The sequence below is a fragment of the Apteryx mantelli genome, chromosome 15 (genome assembly GCF_036417845.1).
Source record: "Apteryx mantelli isolate bAptMan1 chromosome 15, bAptMan1.hap1, whole genome shotgun sequence".
Lineage (NCBI taxonomy): Eukaryota > Metazoa > Chordata > Aves > Apterygiformes > Apterygidae > Apteryx > Apteryx mantelli.
Genome location: NC_089992.1, coordinates 12,954,531 through 12,971,137, shown reverse-complemented (window position 1 = coordinate 12,971,137; position 16,607 = coordinate 12,954,531). Strand labels below are relative to the sequence as shown.

Genomic DNA, 16,607 nt, shown 5'->3' with positions numbered 1-16,607 from the left:
TCGGGCACAACAAAGGCGCCCCCGCCGCTCTTCCGCATGACAACCGAACCCCGCGCCCGCCGCCCTTGAGTGGCAGCCCGGGGCTCCAACCAGCGAGCGCGGCGCGGCCCCACCGCCCCCGCTCTGCAGGCAGGAGGGGCGGGCGGGAGGCGCTCGCCCCGCCTCATTCGCGCTCGGTTGCGCTGCAAACCCTCTCGTTGGCTGTTTGAAAGCAGGCGCGCATGGCCGCGGGAAGGGGCCTGGCTCGCTGGTTGGCTAAGCGGCCAGCCAATGGCTGTGGCCGCTTGCGGAGGGGGCGGGGTTTTCTCCCCGTGACGTTCGGCGCTCCCGCCCCCAGGGCGCGGGAGGAGGGGCCGGGCGCAGGTGGCGGAGGCGCCATCTCGCAGGAAGACGTGGCAGTTGCCTGGCAACGCGCGATGGCGTCGCCCGAGCGGTGCCCTCGTGAGGTCGCAACCGTGCGGGGTGACGTCTCGCGATGAGAGGGCTGGCCCTCGTGACGAAAACTGACAGCTTCAGGGCTGCTGCGTGTCGCCTGGGTGGCCTTTCCAAGCCAGGCGCTGCCCGCTCTCCTCACGGGGAGGCGCCTGCGGTCGGTCCCGCTTCCGCTCATGGCACCGTGCTGACAGGGTGGTGATGGCAGAAGAGCTCTGATGCCTCTGGCTAAACTTTACGTCAGCGGGCCAGGCCACCCCCTGCCCGGGGAGGCTCTGGTGGGGGCCCGGGAGCAGCCAGGCAGCGCCAGCAACCCTCCCCGAGGGTGTCCAGCACCCAGCCCCAGCGACCTGCTGCGCCTCCAGGGCTTACTTTAATCTGTTTAAAAAAAAAAAAAAAAATCTGAGCTCAAGGAACTCCTTCCACAGAATTGCCTGTAGCAACCATTCAAAAAAAATCAGGAAGGTTTCTCAAACAATGAGCATTTGTTCAGAGAGGAGGAAGATATGTAATAGCACCATCTGGTGACACCTTCAGCTGTAATGCTTCCCGCCTCAAAGGCAGAAAATGGAAGTTTTGATAGGAGAGGTGCATTTGGGTCATTTGTTGTAATATTTTTTATTGATGAAAGCAACCAAATATGGATGTTAATGTGTTTCAGTAAAATTTATAGGAACTTTGAAAAAAAAACCCAAAATGCTGTGTAACTTTATAGTTAAAATTATGTGTTTTCCCCCGGGGCTTCTAGTAACAATTAGAACAAACAAGATTAACCAATTCTTACAACCACTTCAGTATTTTCACAGGCATGAAAGGACTAAAAAAAAAATCTAAATGTGCCTGACAATTCATGTTAACTTTCTCAAGAACAATATTCAAGAAAACTTTCCAGCATTCAAATAACAGCATCAATTTTTTAGCATAGTTACTCATACTAAGACTTCTGCACAGGAGATAATGTACTTTACCTGAGGTGGCTGGTCCACAGAGTTTAAAAGCAACATTAATAATCAAGTCAAGGCCCATGTCTTTTAGAAAAGACAAACTGATTTTACCTAGTTCATGCTCCAGAAGAATGGATAAGATTTATTCCAGGAAACACGTCTGCTTTCTGTAAGGCATGGATATGTTGTGTCTGAATTGTATCTGTAACCACTTGGATTCTTTGCTTTCTCTCTTCTAGAGCAAGAGATTTTGAGATACTAACTTGATTATTGCACTAGCACCCAATTAACTCATTTTTCTTCCCTTTTTCCTTCACAGTTTTGCTTCAGACACATACAAAAGATGCATGAGCAACAAAACAAAGATTCTGGTCTTACTTTTTAAGTTAATGATATTCAGAGAGAGCCTTAAAATGTGTCGTACTCTGATCCAAACATCATTCACTGACTTTGGATATTTTTGCCCATTGATAACGTGAAAATGAAGTCCCTAAGTCAGTGTCTTGACTGCCAAATTCATACAGCTTTGATCTCAGGCTATCACAACTCCAATCACCATTATTCTTGTCTTGAGTAGTTTTGATTTGTATTAAATAGAGATGCAGTTCCCCATATTTGCTTTCTATGACCCCCTCAAACATTTCAGCATTGATGAAAAAAGCAGCTCTATGCAAGTCTTGTGTCTCCTTGACATGCCACAAAAGTAGCTATTTTTGCTTTGTTCTTTGCTTAATAAAGTGTAATATGCTTGATATTACACTTCATGAAGTTTGATAAGCCCTGCAAGTAGAAAGGATACCATGCAGGGAGTTGATAATTTATAATTACTTATAATTTCTTGCCAAATAGTCTTGCAGTGGCACAAAACTCGAGCATGAACTTTTGCTGGGGGCCTTGTTCACGGATGAGAACCTTGGATATGACAGAACAGAAATAAGTTTGATCTTTATTCTGAAGACTTGAAATATCAACAATGCCCAACCATTATCAAGGAAATCAATTACTGATGTTTAAAAGCATCTCACTGCTTCAATATATGTAATTGAGTTGAGTATTTTAATCATGTTATTATTGAGGAATGAAATATATTTTGTGCCTATTAGCTGAAGATAAGAAAAAAGATGCTTTTTAGTCAGCTCTAAATGTGGCTCTTTATATCAGACTTTCCCTCCAAGAAAGCTTATGTCCTCAATTATTTTATGTGTATATGCCCTTTCTGTTTTCCAGAGAAAAGAGCTCAGACTATACTGTCCCATTTAACATGAACGCATTAGGCAGAAGAACAGAATTTCTCTTTTATAGTCAAAGCTTTTCTTCCAGCGATTGCTGAACTATCCACACCAATTGTCTGCTGTATGGAACTAAGCTGGTGGGCTGGGAGTCAGAGGGAATGTCTCCAACTGTGCCAGGAGGCATTGCTTATCTTAAAGGGACAACTTTCTCAAAGAAGCCATCACCCAGACTACCAGTCTCCTTCCCAAAATCCCCCTTCCCTTTCTTCAGTTACTTATTAAATCACTGTTTCTTCAACAGGAAGCCCAAGAAACCACTGTTCACACTGAATACAGGAGTGTTCATATTTAGAGTATTTATTGTGGCAAAACAATTCCTTTAGAAGACTTTTTCCATGTTTAGGAACAGATGGACTCTACATGAAGAAAGGGAAAATCATATATCATTTTGGAAAGAACACTGAATAAGGGCACATGCAGAGTTCAAACAGTCTTTTAAAAAATTTTCTCTCAAAATGCATCATTAGTTTTGTTCAGCTTCTCTAGTTTGTAAAGGTCTATGGAATCAATGAAAATATATTTAGCCTACCTTTAGAAAGAGAAATCTCCAGTATTAATTGGTAATAATAGTAAAATCATATGCAAGACAAAAATATTAGGATCTAGCATGCTTGTCCTTTAACAAGTTCTATTCCAAAATTATATTACATATACTAATTTCAACTTTGTAAATGTTGCATAATCTCAAGTCTTTGAGTAGGCAGACAGTGATAAAAAAATCATTAAGAAACCAGACAACCTTTCTGTATTGTGAATGCTATTAATTTCAAACACTACTTGCTAGTAAAGTGCTGTTATAAGCAAAATGAAATCATTAGTGTCTATCGAAAGCAGATGACATTTTAGTAATATTCAAATTGTATTTGTTTTGGCAAATAGTTAAAACCTTAGACACGTTTGTTTAACCACCCAAAACTAATTCAGTATAAATAATATTGTTTTCCAATAATTCTATGCTAAAAGGCACATACTAATGTTCCAGCAGTTCATTCAAGTGAGCTTTTGCATGTAAAGGTTTAATTGTGCTTTTAAATAGTTACTGATTCAGTATGACCTTGAAAGTGACATTTGTGCATGTCTAAAATACCTTTTCACAAATGAATCTCACACTCTGAAGGTATAATTTTGTTAAGATTAAGATTATATATATCTATATAACTATGCATGTTGATCTCTATAGATCTACATAGATATACACATATACATATATTCACACATACACACACAAAAAGAAGTCTTCTGGAACAGCAGCAGAAAGTGCAGTCTATACTTTTCTGAATTGGCTTCATAATATAAAGTTTCATAATAGTCAATGAAGTTTCAGAAATGAATTGTCTTGGGATTTGTGAGATCCAAGGGATTATTTGTGATAATGCGTGTGTCCCATATTACTCTCTTTCCTTACAGGCTGTTTCAAGCTCACTTCACTTCCAGAAGAGATGATTGGCAAATTATTTTCCATGTGATACTGAATAAGATGACCCACGCTATCAAATATATGATCTTTGGTTCTTACCTAGTGAAAGAAGCAAAAGAATATATTTCAAGTTATATTGTGCTTAAAACTGGTTGGGCATGAGCCTAGCCCATTAAGGTCAAAAGGTATTTAAGCCACTGAACTCCCTGGAGTGGGATCAATAGGCTATATACGGGAATTCATACCTATCCTTTAACCCAGTGTTAGCTGACATGTGGAACACAAAAAAGTGGAGGACTCAGTTAAGACGATGCCCATTAAGAATTACTTTTCTGATTTACTGTCTCTTCTGAGAAATATCATTCGAGGATGCTCTTCTAGCAGCTGAGCAGAAGCAGCTGAGCAGAAGCAGGTAGAATTCAAGTGATATCAAACCAGCTCTCCCTTTTCTGTATCCAGAAGTGTGTTACTGATCAACTTTGTTATTTGATGTTAGGGTTATTTTTCTAGCAGTATAATAACAACTCAAAGGATGCATTAAGTGTACTTCTATTTACACTAATTGCCAGCATCTTGAATCACAAAAATATTTAAGTTCCTCACTTCTATTTCCATGGAACTTAAGTGCTTACAAGTTCTTGAAATGAAATTTAAACCTATACTTTAAATTAACCTGCACAGAATCAGATTAGTTCCACTTTGTGGAATCCATCCATGCATTTTGACTGAAACATCTGAGCAACCCTGACATTTCAGTATATGAAATGCTCATACCTTGCCCTCAGGATCCACCAACAGGAGATGCTTTGCCTGCCCTCCCTGAAGTCCACTGAGGACATACTGACCAGGTGATGTTGTACTCTCTCGCACCAAAAAATCCCCGTCGTTGACTAGGAGGCTCTCTGCTGCTTTCCTGTTTAATTTGCCATGGTAACAATCTTCATTCTTTAGCTGTTGTTTTATTTGTGGCATAATACAGAGACCAGCTGTGCTGCTTGCAGCACTCTGCTGAACAGCTTCCGGTAATTCTAAAATTAAATGAAAGGGAACATATTGAACACTTCACCTAGAACTTCATCCTAAAAGGAAGTGATACAATATTTTTATAGCTGTTAGCCTTTTGAAAAATTCAAATGATTCAGTCTTGAAGCTGGAACAAAGCAGCCTTACAGGCTGTAATAATGTGCCCACGTGAATGCTCACAACACTCCAGTGCATTAGGTAAAATTATCATTCCATCTCCTCCCCATACCTTAGATGGGAAAACCTTGGGTTGCTAGGCAACAGGAATTTAAATCAGTGATAGTTTTTTTTCTAATGCTCTGCTGTTTTGGTTTTGTACTTCTTCAATTGTATTAAAAAGGTCAAGACTTCCCTGTAAAAACAAGATTTTTGTTGGTTTTTAGCCACAACACATTTTTAAAGATCTAGTTTTTCCTTCTTCCTTAACAAGCTCTGAAGAGATTGTCACGTCTAATTGGGAGAGTCACATTGAGTGACTCCAGCTATGTGCAGGAATGTAAGACAACATGGCCAATGTAGCCAGAAGGGAAGGATTACAGCATGGTGCATCTGCTGTGAAAAAACGAACAATTACTGCATGTACTAACAAAACTGGGTGGCTTGGGATATAGCCAGTGAGACTGCAAATGATTCACAGGCAGGATTTCTCTAGGGAAAATAAGAGGATACCACTTCTTCAATGGAGTTGTGCAACTTAAGGCTCCTCAGGATATAGCTAGTTCCTTTTAGAGCACAATGCAGCCCCAGGTTTGGAACGTCTCAGTGGCCACAGATTTCCTTTACTGTAGATCTGTCCAGTCCTTAGCCCACCTTTTTGTGTGATGCCAGCATTGACAGAAAAAGCTCTCAGTGGGAGTCCAGAAAAGGTGAAGATAACAAAGTGTTTTCAGTAATGAAGAAAATCAGTAGCAATTATATAGTCACCTAATGGATATCCACCACTTTGAGTCTTTAAATCAAGACTTAATTTAATGGATATTTAACAGATACTACTGATCAAACAGCTTGATTTAGAAATTATTGGCCTAGATTCAATGGTCCCTGTTATGCAAGAACTGAGAAAAGATGATCATAACAGTCCCGCTTTGACCTCGCATGCTGTTGCCTGTGAAGCAAAGGCATCCGAGGTCACTTCCAGTTCAGAATGGGGGAGATATGAGTGACACGATAGCCCTTGTCCTTGAGTCAGTCCCAAGCTTTCATAACATCTTAAAGATTTGCTTCTTTTTACCTGTGGAAAATGTTTATTGTTATCATCAACTGCATAAGATGAAAGATGATTCTATTTGCTCTCTGTCAGTATTTCTAATTTTTAATCCACTTTATCTTGAATTTAATAATCTAAAAAAACAACCAGGAAGGGTATTTTTTTCCCTTTCTTCTATATTTCTTATTAGGAAAGCAAAAATCTATCTCCATGCATAGAGCTGACAAGACCTCTCATTTCAAAGCATAGAAGAGCATGGTATTGCAAGGTGAACCTACTCGCATGGTGCAGTGGGCTCCCATGGGTCTGTGCTGCTGCTGTACTGCGGGCTGTACACACTGCGGATTGCAGGGTCTGTGTGTTGATGTAACATGGATCATCAAAAAGATCTGTTTTGTAGGCAGGCTTCAACAATGTTGCATCTTTTTTTGTCTTCTGTGATCTTTCACCCCCATTACCTGCAATGAATATATAGTATGTACAGTTATTTTCTTCAGCTCAAGTTAAAATGACTACACAAGCTGAAATAGAAATATTGTTGTTCTTACATATCCCACTAAGATCATTTACAGGGAAAAGAAAAATTGGCTGATGAACTAGTTTTTCCTCATGGCTAGAAGGCGCAAGGTACACTATCGCAAATGGGTTAGAATGACGTTTTCAAAAATGTTCTGCACTGGTTCAGCTCTGCTCCAAGTACTGTCAGTACTGAAATCGCCACTGATTGTGGAGAAATTAATACATATGCCTCTACAGAGGCACGAGCTGTATACATTGCTTGGGGCAAAACCCTTTTGCTTCCCCCTGCACCACGGGCATTGCAGGAAGAGCAGGGAAAATGGAGAAGGCTGGTGCTTTGCGTCTCTGCCTGGAGAGCCACAGCCACATCTGGCAGGTTCGGCTCCTAGCCTAGAAAAAGGCTAATGGAATATTCCCTGTAGTCTGTGAACATAATACCATTTCAGCTAGCCAAACAGCACACATTTTTGTTCTTTAGCAAACATTTTACTCGTAGATCTATTCATTCATTCTTTTATTTATTCTCCCTCTCTTTGTAGAAACCATTTAATTCTCCTTTACTTAAATCGGAAATAGCACAAGAAACAGAACTACCCCCGTAGACCCTGTAGCAGAACCCTTTATAGCTGTGCGGGTGGGAATTCAGAAAGGACCTCGCTGCACAGTGAAAGAGAGGAGCTGAGCAAATGCGCTCAGGGCAGCAGCTCTGGCAAGGGACATCCAGAAAGGGCTGGAGCCTGGTGATCTCGCAGGGTAGCCAAGAGCAGGTTTCGCTAACGTGAAGCTGAGGTGGGCACAAAACCTGCAGGTGAAGGGAAGGCACGCAGCCAAGCGGGTGCCAGCACCCCTGCAGTCACAACCACTGGCTCCACCGGAGCAGCAGTGGCATGCTGATAGTTTGGGTCCCCTAAAGTATTTGCAGGGGGAAGGGGTATTTTCAGAGATTGTTAAGCAGAGAAGTATTTTCCTTCTTCAAAGCGTATGAAAGGGAAAAAAACAACAAAGAGTATAAAAGGGAATAAAATGACAAAGAGCTACTGTACAGTATCATGACAAGTAAAATGAGCAAGTCTGCCTGCAGACATGAAGACAGATTAGTGGCCTTTTGAAAAGCTGTAAGACCTTTTTGTCTGCCCTCCATCTAGGGAACTAGAAATGACCTAATAAGTAGAACACTTTTCACCATTGTATTGAAAGCAAACGGGCAGCTCTTCCAGGCAATTTGGCTTGGTTAATTCTAAATATGCATGAGAAGGAAAATAGAGTCCATACCCACAGTTTTGCTTTCTTCTGGGCAATTTTCATATATATTGATGAATGTTGGGCTGCCTGCCTGCAGAAAAATCATAAAAACAGTCATGAAAGATCTTCTTTATAAACCTCAGATAACTTTGTAATGTCCATGCACCAGTTAATTGGGATCCAGGTAACTAAACAAATCTTCTTAACAAAAATAATTTCCAATCTCCTCAAATCGTATTTCATGCTCATATTGTTCTTCTACAGGCATCATGTCTGAACATACTCTAATCCCCACAGAGACTGTTAACTACCCAGTAATGTGTCTAAGGCTTAGTATATACAGTACATTGCCTGTCTCCGATAAATGAAGTGATGCAGTCACGCAAGAGAAGTGAGAGACAGCTGGGCCTATGTTTTCATTTTATATCATGATTGAAATGTGGTGTGCAAATGATCACAAAATTTTAATGCTATTTTTTATCTATTGACCAATAAAGTCCCAATGCTCAACATGAGAAATGTTGTCCCACCTTAAGTGCCTAATGTCATTTTAACCCCTGTGATACCTGTCCTGTCTGTCCTCCAGCTGCAGCTCAGGAAGGTCTGTGCTCTTCTGTAAATCCTCTAGCCTATCTGACAGCTAACCCTGTGCAGGTGGCACTGCATAGCAGGGTTTGGGCAGCTGAATTGAGCCTAGATCTTCTTCTCTAATGGATAACTTATTGTTTCTACAATGATAACTTATTATCTACTGATAACTTATTGTTTCTACAGACATTGCTATGAAGGTGAAATCTGGGCTTGATATGAAGCGAGGTCTGTTGCAGCTGCGGGGCTATTTTTTGCCAGAAGTCACAAACAGGACACTTGCAAGGGGAATAGTTTTGATGCCATAAACAGGACTCTGATGGTCTCATTTGAAGAACACACCACAGGATCAGAGTAATTCCTAGGCAATAAAGTTCATATTTTCTTATGAATGTTCCTTGCAATAAAAACAAGGCAAAAGGACTACAGACATCATGGTGTGAAAGTGAAATGGTCACCAAGTTGTATGGGCAGCATTAAATAATCATCAGACCCAAAAGGAAATAACAAGAAAGTAACACCCCATGTAAAAAAGGCAATCTTATTTATGTGATGCCTAGAGAATGAGAGGTGACACTATGCTGTACATCTTCAGGAAACCCATGCTGCAAAGGGGGTTACAAGGGTAACTCCTTGCAATAGTTCTAGAGAGCTTTGAATGCAAACTCAGGCATAGTCAAACACTCTTTCAGAAAGAGAACTACTGTTTGTCAGGGTCTCCCAGCTGAGATGTTGACTAAGGTTTAAGTTGACCTACCAGAAAATTCATGGAGCAGCCATACAGCAACACAAGCTAGGAGCAGTTGCCATCAGACCCAAAAAACACTGGGGAGCAGCAGCTTCTCAAACAGGACCACCAGACTCCAACAGGCATGTCTGACCCCACTGCCTCCCAGTAAAGCCTGCTTCCCTGCATGTGGAAATGCTGGCGTTTCCAAGAACTAGCACAGCAGGCTTTGAAGTTTGTGTAGCAAGTCTGAACTCTGCTGGTTTTACTCCCTGACTGCTTGTTTTCTTATTCCTGACTATCCCAGGCAAGAGTCATGGATATATGTATTTTTGCTGCCCTTGAATGTTGTGGATAGTTTAACAAAGCCTCTTGAAACACTTCAAAGGTAATTAATGTTGTATATACATTACGCTATGTTAATGTTGCTTGTACGGGTTGTAGAACATAATGGACAGGATGAAATAGTTATCTGCTGGCAGGATCAGGAGCCAAGAAGCCCCAGATTTTGCAGATGTTCTCTTAGACAAGCCATGTAAATGTTCATCTATTTCCTTCTCACAGCTAACAGGTGAACAAGGGAATATTACTTGGCCTGCTAAAAGTACTCTAAGGACAAACCAGGTAATCAGAAAGTGCTTTGGGGTTCAAATATGTACTAAGCATCATTAAATCTACTCTAAAAAGAAGCCATTTCCAGGGTAATCAGGACCCAATTCTAATATTAATAGCATGCTTTACACCACAGTATCACATAATTTATTATTCATTCCCATAATAGGCAGTGAATAGTTATTCCAGAAGATGATGTACTTACCAAACAATATTGCTTTTTGCACTGTATGGGACAATTAGCCCTTTGGCCGGTTTGCACTTTCACTCGCACGTCCAATACTCCACCAGTGGGAGGCTCTTTCCCTGGAATTTCATTGTAATATTCATGATCTTCCCTCTCCTGTAAGTTCCCAGATGATCTATCAGTAGTCACTGCCTCACTGAAAAAATATTAAAAATAAAGTGACTGATGTGATCAACTGCTTTCTAGTGCAGGCAAATGTTCCAAGTGTTTGTGCATCACGGAATACACGGATTAGCCATACTGAGGTTTTAAAGGTTTGGGGGCCATAAACTTTCATAGAGTTTCGTCTTTATTTTTCCAGTTACTTCTTTCTGAATTAAAAATGGAGTCACCCATAGTTCAGGTTGTAGGGAGGTACAGTCATTTCCTTAGTGCTGAACAGTCTGGTTCCCTTTTCTTTGCCTTGAAAATATGAGTGTGATTTACTGAACTTTTTCTTAAAGACGAGAGTGCCAAAGCATCGTACATTAAGGCATCTAAAGTGTAGACTGTAAAATTGATTCCTCTGGCTTTTTATCTCAGCCATATATATCCAAGGAGACTGCTGTGTGGGGGACTTAAAAGAGGAAATTAAAACCTCATATGGCATTTAGTTAGACAGGCCTGCAACTGTTTTAGAAAAAAATCAAATATTGCTACAAAAAATGTAGTTTTCCAGAGTGGAATCTACTTTAATTTTAATAACCATAATCAATATAACTATTTTGTTTCAGCTCGAAGGAAACACTGAATGACACCAAGGATAGTGCACCATGTTTTTCTTGAGCTAAAACAGAATGATGATAGTTTAAATGTACAGCTGATACACTGCAAAAGAACTAGGTGCTTCCTGTACTGTCTCCGGTCCTGAAATAAAAAGCTCATCTCAAATCTTACTTCTCTGTTTAACAAGAATATAATTGGATAAAAGGCCTCAAGCAGGAAAGAAATAAAGTTCAAGTAGTTGATTATGTGATACACAGTGCAAGTATTTGATTATGTGATTCATAGTAGTTTGGAAGTGGGTGACTCATTCACACAGCAATATCCAAGTTTTCTGCCTGAGGACCATTCTGCAGGACCGGCTGCAGGATGGGCTCAAGGAAGGAATCTAGTTAGCATCTTCCATTTCTCATTGCTGGGATTTACTTGCGGGATAACCTAGTACAGTCTCCTAGGAAAAGTTCTTTCTCTGGTTACTGTCCTCCAGGAAAACAGACCCCCTGTTAGAAGCGGGATGGCAAGAAATACTATATATAATGAAATAAATATAAATTGGAGGTGGTACAGCTGTTCCCTAATTCAGCCCATTTTGCTGCACTGTGTTAGGCACCACACCAGTGACAGCGGCCACCTGCACAGAGACTCTCCGAGTTTTTAGGAAGGAGTGAGGCGGCTTTGCAGCATGACCTACTCGTAGCCAGTGATCAAATCAGGCATCATGGTAAAGAAAGGAATGAGCAAGCCTTGAAAAATAGGCATGGCTAACCTGTGAGGAGAGCCAGGCGTCTGGGCAAGAATTTTGTGCCCGGTGCAATGGAAAAAGGGTAGTTGAAATGGGGATTCACACCCCAAAAATTAATCTAGATCCTGTATTTGGATGAGTGTGCAGAAGACAGAGCTTCGTACTTTAAAACGCCCAATGGTGCCTGTGTTTAATTCAAAATGCAAGGCTGATGTAAGTCATAGCAGGTGGAATTTCAGGCCCCTGCCAGGACATGAGCCGACGAGCAGAAAGGTAAATTACAATTGTTTTTCTTCCCACCACCCACTCTCCACAGCTGCAGGGAGCTTGAACTTGGCATGGTGAGGACTGAGCTCAGTGTGTGTGCACCTTATTTATGGAGGAGAACTTCTTCACTTCACTTGCTCTGCCCTTATGCGGAAACATTTGTTCCATTTACTTGCATGACTTAAAATAAGGCTGTTTTAGCTAAGGAGCAATACAGTCGAACTCTATGTTGTTATGCACCTGTACAAATGTCACAGAAATCAATGGAATTTACTAAAACAAGCCAATTTTAGTTTATTATATTCTGTACATGCAGCATATACTTAAATTAGCATAAGTCCAGAAGAATGGCATATCCAAAGCATCATATTTATGGATCACTCTTTACAGCATATAGTTTTCCTGAAAAGTAGCAAAGAAAAGAAAACTGCCAGTTAAGTGGCTGAGAACACCATGCTGACCTTTCATCAGAAGGAACCAGGCTAGATGGATTCTTCAGGTACTGTTTGAACCGCAGCTCAAAAGCCTGCCCTATGGTATTTATTACCTCCTGCGCCATCCCATTGGGACATTCCAGTATGTGACATGCTGCAAAGAGACACCTTTCTTTAATTAAGTAAACATGCTTTATACCAGAAGATATAGAGACAAGCTACATTGCTACAGCAGCAAAGCTAGACATGACATTATGCATCTAAATAGCTTTAGGACATTATACAGACTGAGATTTTTGATGTGTTAAGGAAATTGCTCTGGGTATATTTTAGTCATAATAGCAACTTTTACCTCTATAAAAGAAACTCTCCCTTTATGTTTCCTGCATGGAGTGCTCCTGTAGCTTCTGTTTTCTCCCTGCACGGTGGTAAGCACAGGCACAGGAGAGAACCTGCCCTGCAGGTAGGTTCAGACTGTTTTCATAGGAAACAGCAAGAAAAGTAAGGCAAGTGCAGGCGGCCCCGGCAGCCGGGGCAGGACCAAGCTCCTGCCACGAGTCCTGGCTCTCGCGTGCAGCCTCAGGAAACTCGCGCCAGCAGCGAGCGCTGAGGACCAGCTCTACCCTCTGCAGAGCTGTCGTGCAATAGGGCAGGTTTAGTCTCACCTGCAGATTCTCACTTTGTTGCACAAAAAGTGTGAAGTTTAAAGCCACAGTCTGCATGCTATCACCCGTTCCCATACAGTGACATTAGAAATCGTATGGAACATTGAACTATTTGGTATCCCAGTACATTTAAAACTCATGCAATATCTTGGTACAGATAAAGTGATCATATAAATAAGCATAACAATCTGAAAATTGTTTCCATACCTCTCTGATTAACAGGATCTTTTGCTACATATGCAACGTAGTCTGTTGTATCCTTTAGGAAAGAAGGAGACAAATGTCTTTAAAATTATTATTACCAGCAACACTGTCAACATAACAAAGTGACTGAGTATAGAGATAAACATTTTTAGGCTTTAAAAGGCATACTTCCTTCAGGAAAAACAACTGGAGTTGCTAGCAAAGCGGACCAAGGGAAAGACCAATGACACTTCCGTGGATACGGACACAGTAATTGTGCTTGGAACGGTTTTCTTGTAACAAATGCAATAGACCATTTTGCACTGTGTTTTCAATAAATTGTTTTGAGTCCCAAACTCTGTAACAGGAGCAAAAAGATGACCGGTGGCTCATCAGCAGACAGCGCTACTCTTCCAAAGCTCACATTCTCCCCCGCGTGACATCCCAGGGCTCAGCGACCTCCAGACACATCACTTCGCTGGGACTTCGCTTCTTACCAAGGTCAGTGGAAGATAAAATAGTGCTAAAATACTGCAATGGGCAAGTTAGAATTTTTCCAATTTGTAGTACGAAGGTTGGCTTTTAAGGGCATCATAGGAAAAAGATGATCTTTAAAATATCACATAATACAATTGGTATCTGATCCCCATCACTGCTGCCTGATTTTAGCCCGGCTAACATCAGGTTAAATTCCTTTGGACTTCGAGGCTGCTGAGATTAGACAACCTCAGTATAATTAATTGTCTGTTTCAGATTCACTTTCCAGCCAACATTAACATAATAATCACTTTTTCTAGTGAAACTAAAAAGGGAGCTGGAATAGAAAAATTAACATTTCTAGTCATATCGCAAAAGCAAAAAGCCACTTGATAATTCAGTGTTATAGTAAAAATGGTGAGGTAATGAATAACATTCTTTTAATAATTAAAGATGCATTTTGTTATTTTAAATCTTTAAGGCGGGACGGGGAAAATGCAATTCGCAGCTTAAAGGCATGGCTCTCTTGAGGGAAGATGCAATCAGCTGGCAGGAAACGAAGGGCCCCCATTTGCAAAATGCACAAGAACAATCATTTAATAATTCACAATGAATGACAGAAGAAGCAGATCTTAGGGTCAGCAGAGCTTGTCCTAGATCATTTTATTTTTAAATCTCTGAAGTTAACATCATTAAAGCAAAGAAAGCTAAGTATTTCTTATGCATTTAGTGAACTGAATTTCCTTCCTTTTCCTCTCAGGTTTTTCTTAAAGCTCATAAATATTTTAGAATACATTTTTAAATGAATTAGATCTAGAGAGCAACTAGAGAACTAAAACAACTGGAGCCATATCTACTATTTTTTATATCCTTACAATGTTTAAGTACATGCATGGATGACTTTGCTCTAAAGTAAAGCCACCTCTAGAGCAGAATATTGCCATTCCTGAACAGTGCAGAGTGATACTGAGCTGTGTTCAGACCCCAGTGTAGGGTTAAGCAACTCATGCAACTGCACATGGGGACAGGCAGAGAGACATGTCCTATGGAAACTATATCCTATTTTAACTGTAAAGAGAATTTTGGAAAAATAACCTGAACAAGTCACCAGAACTCCCCCTCATATGAAGTGCTGCTAGATTTCTAGTCACCAGCCATGATCGAGACCTTGGTTTTACATAATTTCCCAGTAATACTGGCTCACGGATCACAGCAGCCATGCAGGGGCTTTTCTTTGATTCTCCCTGAGAGGAGAATATTAAATGTTAAAGACATATTTAAATTGTTAAATTATCAAGAAAATTGGAATTTTCTCTTTGAGTAAAGAGTACAGAAAATTAATATCTGAAAATGCTTCTGGAAGGCAAAGGATATGTATGTTACAACAAGATAAAGTAATTTATGTTAAGATTCAGACTGGACTTCAGTTAGCTGCAAAAATGGGCTTCTAGTAAAAGAAACAATGGGCCTAAGAAAAAACTGAATCCAACTTTATTCAGGGGTTAAAGTTTAGATCTTACCATGAAAACTATTTCTATAATTAGAAAAATAGCAAAGGATCCTCCCTGCATGCGCTGAACAACAGAAGAACAGAAGGGAAGTGTTCACATTGTTGCACCACATTGGTGGCACACACAGAATTCCAGCAACCAGAATTTTTGCTCTGACCAAAGTTTACTCAATTCTACATCTAAGGGAAGGGATGTGGGTAAGTTCAGGTCAAGGGGACATTGGTTAAGCCAGTTCCCCATAAAACATAAAGCAACATCAAGCTTAGCAGCGTGAGCCAGAAAGAAAAAGCAGCTTGTGATGCTCAGCACAGCGGTGCACCAGCATTTGGCACCTACCTAGAAAACCACATCCCGAAAGGTCTGCAAAGCCCAAGGACTGTACTGTGCAGTGCCGTGTATTAGGATGGCACAGGCCTCTAAGGGTAAAATTTGGACTTCCTAGAATCTCAGAATGCCTTAATCATTAAACGGCGCTTCAAGGCTCTAGTACTGAGGGACTGGGTTCTTGCAAGACCTCCTGGCTGGGTGCAGGGCCAAGAGCAGGCAGCCCGCCCCCGTCCCACCCCAGCTCCGCAGAGCTGCTGTTTGCAGGCACCTTGGAAAAGATCTCAGAGCGGCTGGGCTGGCCAGCATCACCTGCAGGGCCCGCCAGGGAAGGTCACTCAGCTGCTTAGGGCCAGCTCCCAGCTAGTTTCCCTGCCTGGTCGGTTTGCTAAATCCAAAGAGGCAGATTAGTGATTTTTCAGTTGAAGGTAGACCTGGCTTCCACCCCAGTGTTATCAGGAACATGACCCAGAGCCTTCTATTTTTCTTGTTTCATAACATAAGAACAAGGAGACATTTAAGAAAACTGAAGGGCAGAAAACTCAAAACTGATTAAAAAAATACATTTTTCATAACACATGGAGTGTGAAATTCAGAACACTGGCAGGGCTGGGAACATGATCAGATTCAAGGAGGGGATAGGACATGGTTATGGATGACAAATTCCCCACTTCTAATCACCTCAATAAAGAGTCTGGAAGAGGATAGAAAACCTCTTGCATGATAATGTCACCCAGTTTATGACTATGATACGAGGACAAAACCCACATCCACAAAAAAAGTGGGGTTATGCCATGTCTGTTTCACAGGGATTTTTTTTGCTTGCCTTTAGATTCCTCTAAAATTTAGAGGTGCTGGTGCCAACCACCTCTGTGATAAGGCATTGGATTGCGGGGAGCACAGACCTGACATAATTCCTATGTTTATGTGTTCTTAATTTTAGTTCCTCAAGTCAGAGGGGTCTGGAGTGAACTGAAGCTCACTGACAGACGATGGGAAAGGTACATCTATGTGTCTATCATAAAGATCCACTGAGTCTCTTCTCTCAGTCT

General features: G+C 41.1%; 1 protein-coding gene across 2 annotated transcripts in view; it reads right to left on the bottom strand.

The window, feature by feature from the left end:
• Positions 1 to 2,949: 2,949 nt before the first annotated feature.
• SHC4 (SHC adaptor protein 4) overlaps positions 2,950 to 16,607 on the bottom strand; it is a 35,416-nt gene continuing 21,758 nt past the window's right edge. For both annotated transcript variants that reach the window (XM_013957302.2, XM_013957303.2), the window contains 7 exons: positions 13,268 to 13,319; positions 12,423 to 12,549; positions 10,209 to 10,386; positions 8,107 to 8,167; positions 6,594 to 6,773; positions 4,860 to 5,113; positions 2,950 to 4,184 (listed from right to left, as the gene is read on the bottom strand). In XM_013957302.2, the coding sequence (XP_013812756.1) occupies positions 4,029 to 4,184; positions 4,860 to 5,113; positions 6,594 to 6,773; positions 8,107 to 8,167; positions 10,209 to 10,386; positions 12,423 to 12,549; positions 13,268 to 13,319 (1,008 nt within the window). In that variant the 3' untranslated portion in view covers positions 2,950 to 4,028. The remainder of the gene's footprint in view (positions 4,185 to 4,859; positions 5,114 to 6,593; positions 6,774 to 8,106; positions 8,168 to 10,208; positions 10,387 to 12,422; positions 12,550 to 13,267; positions 13,320 to 16,607) is intronic.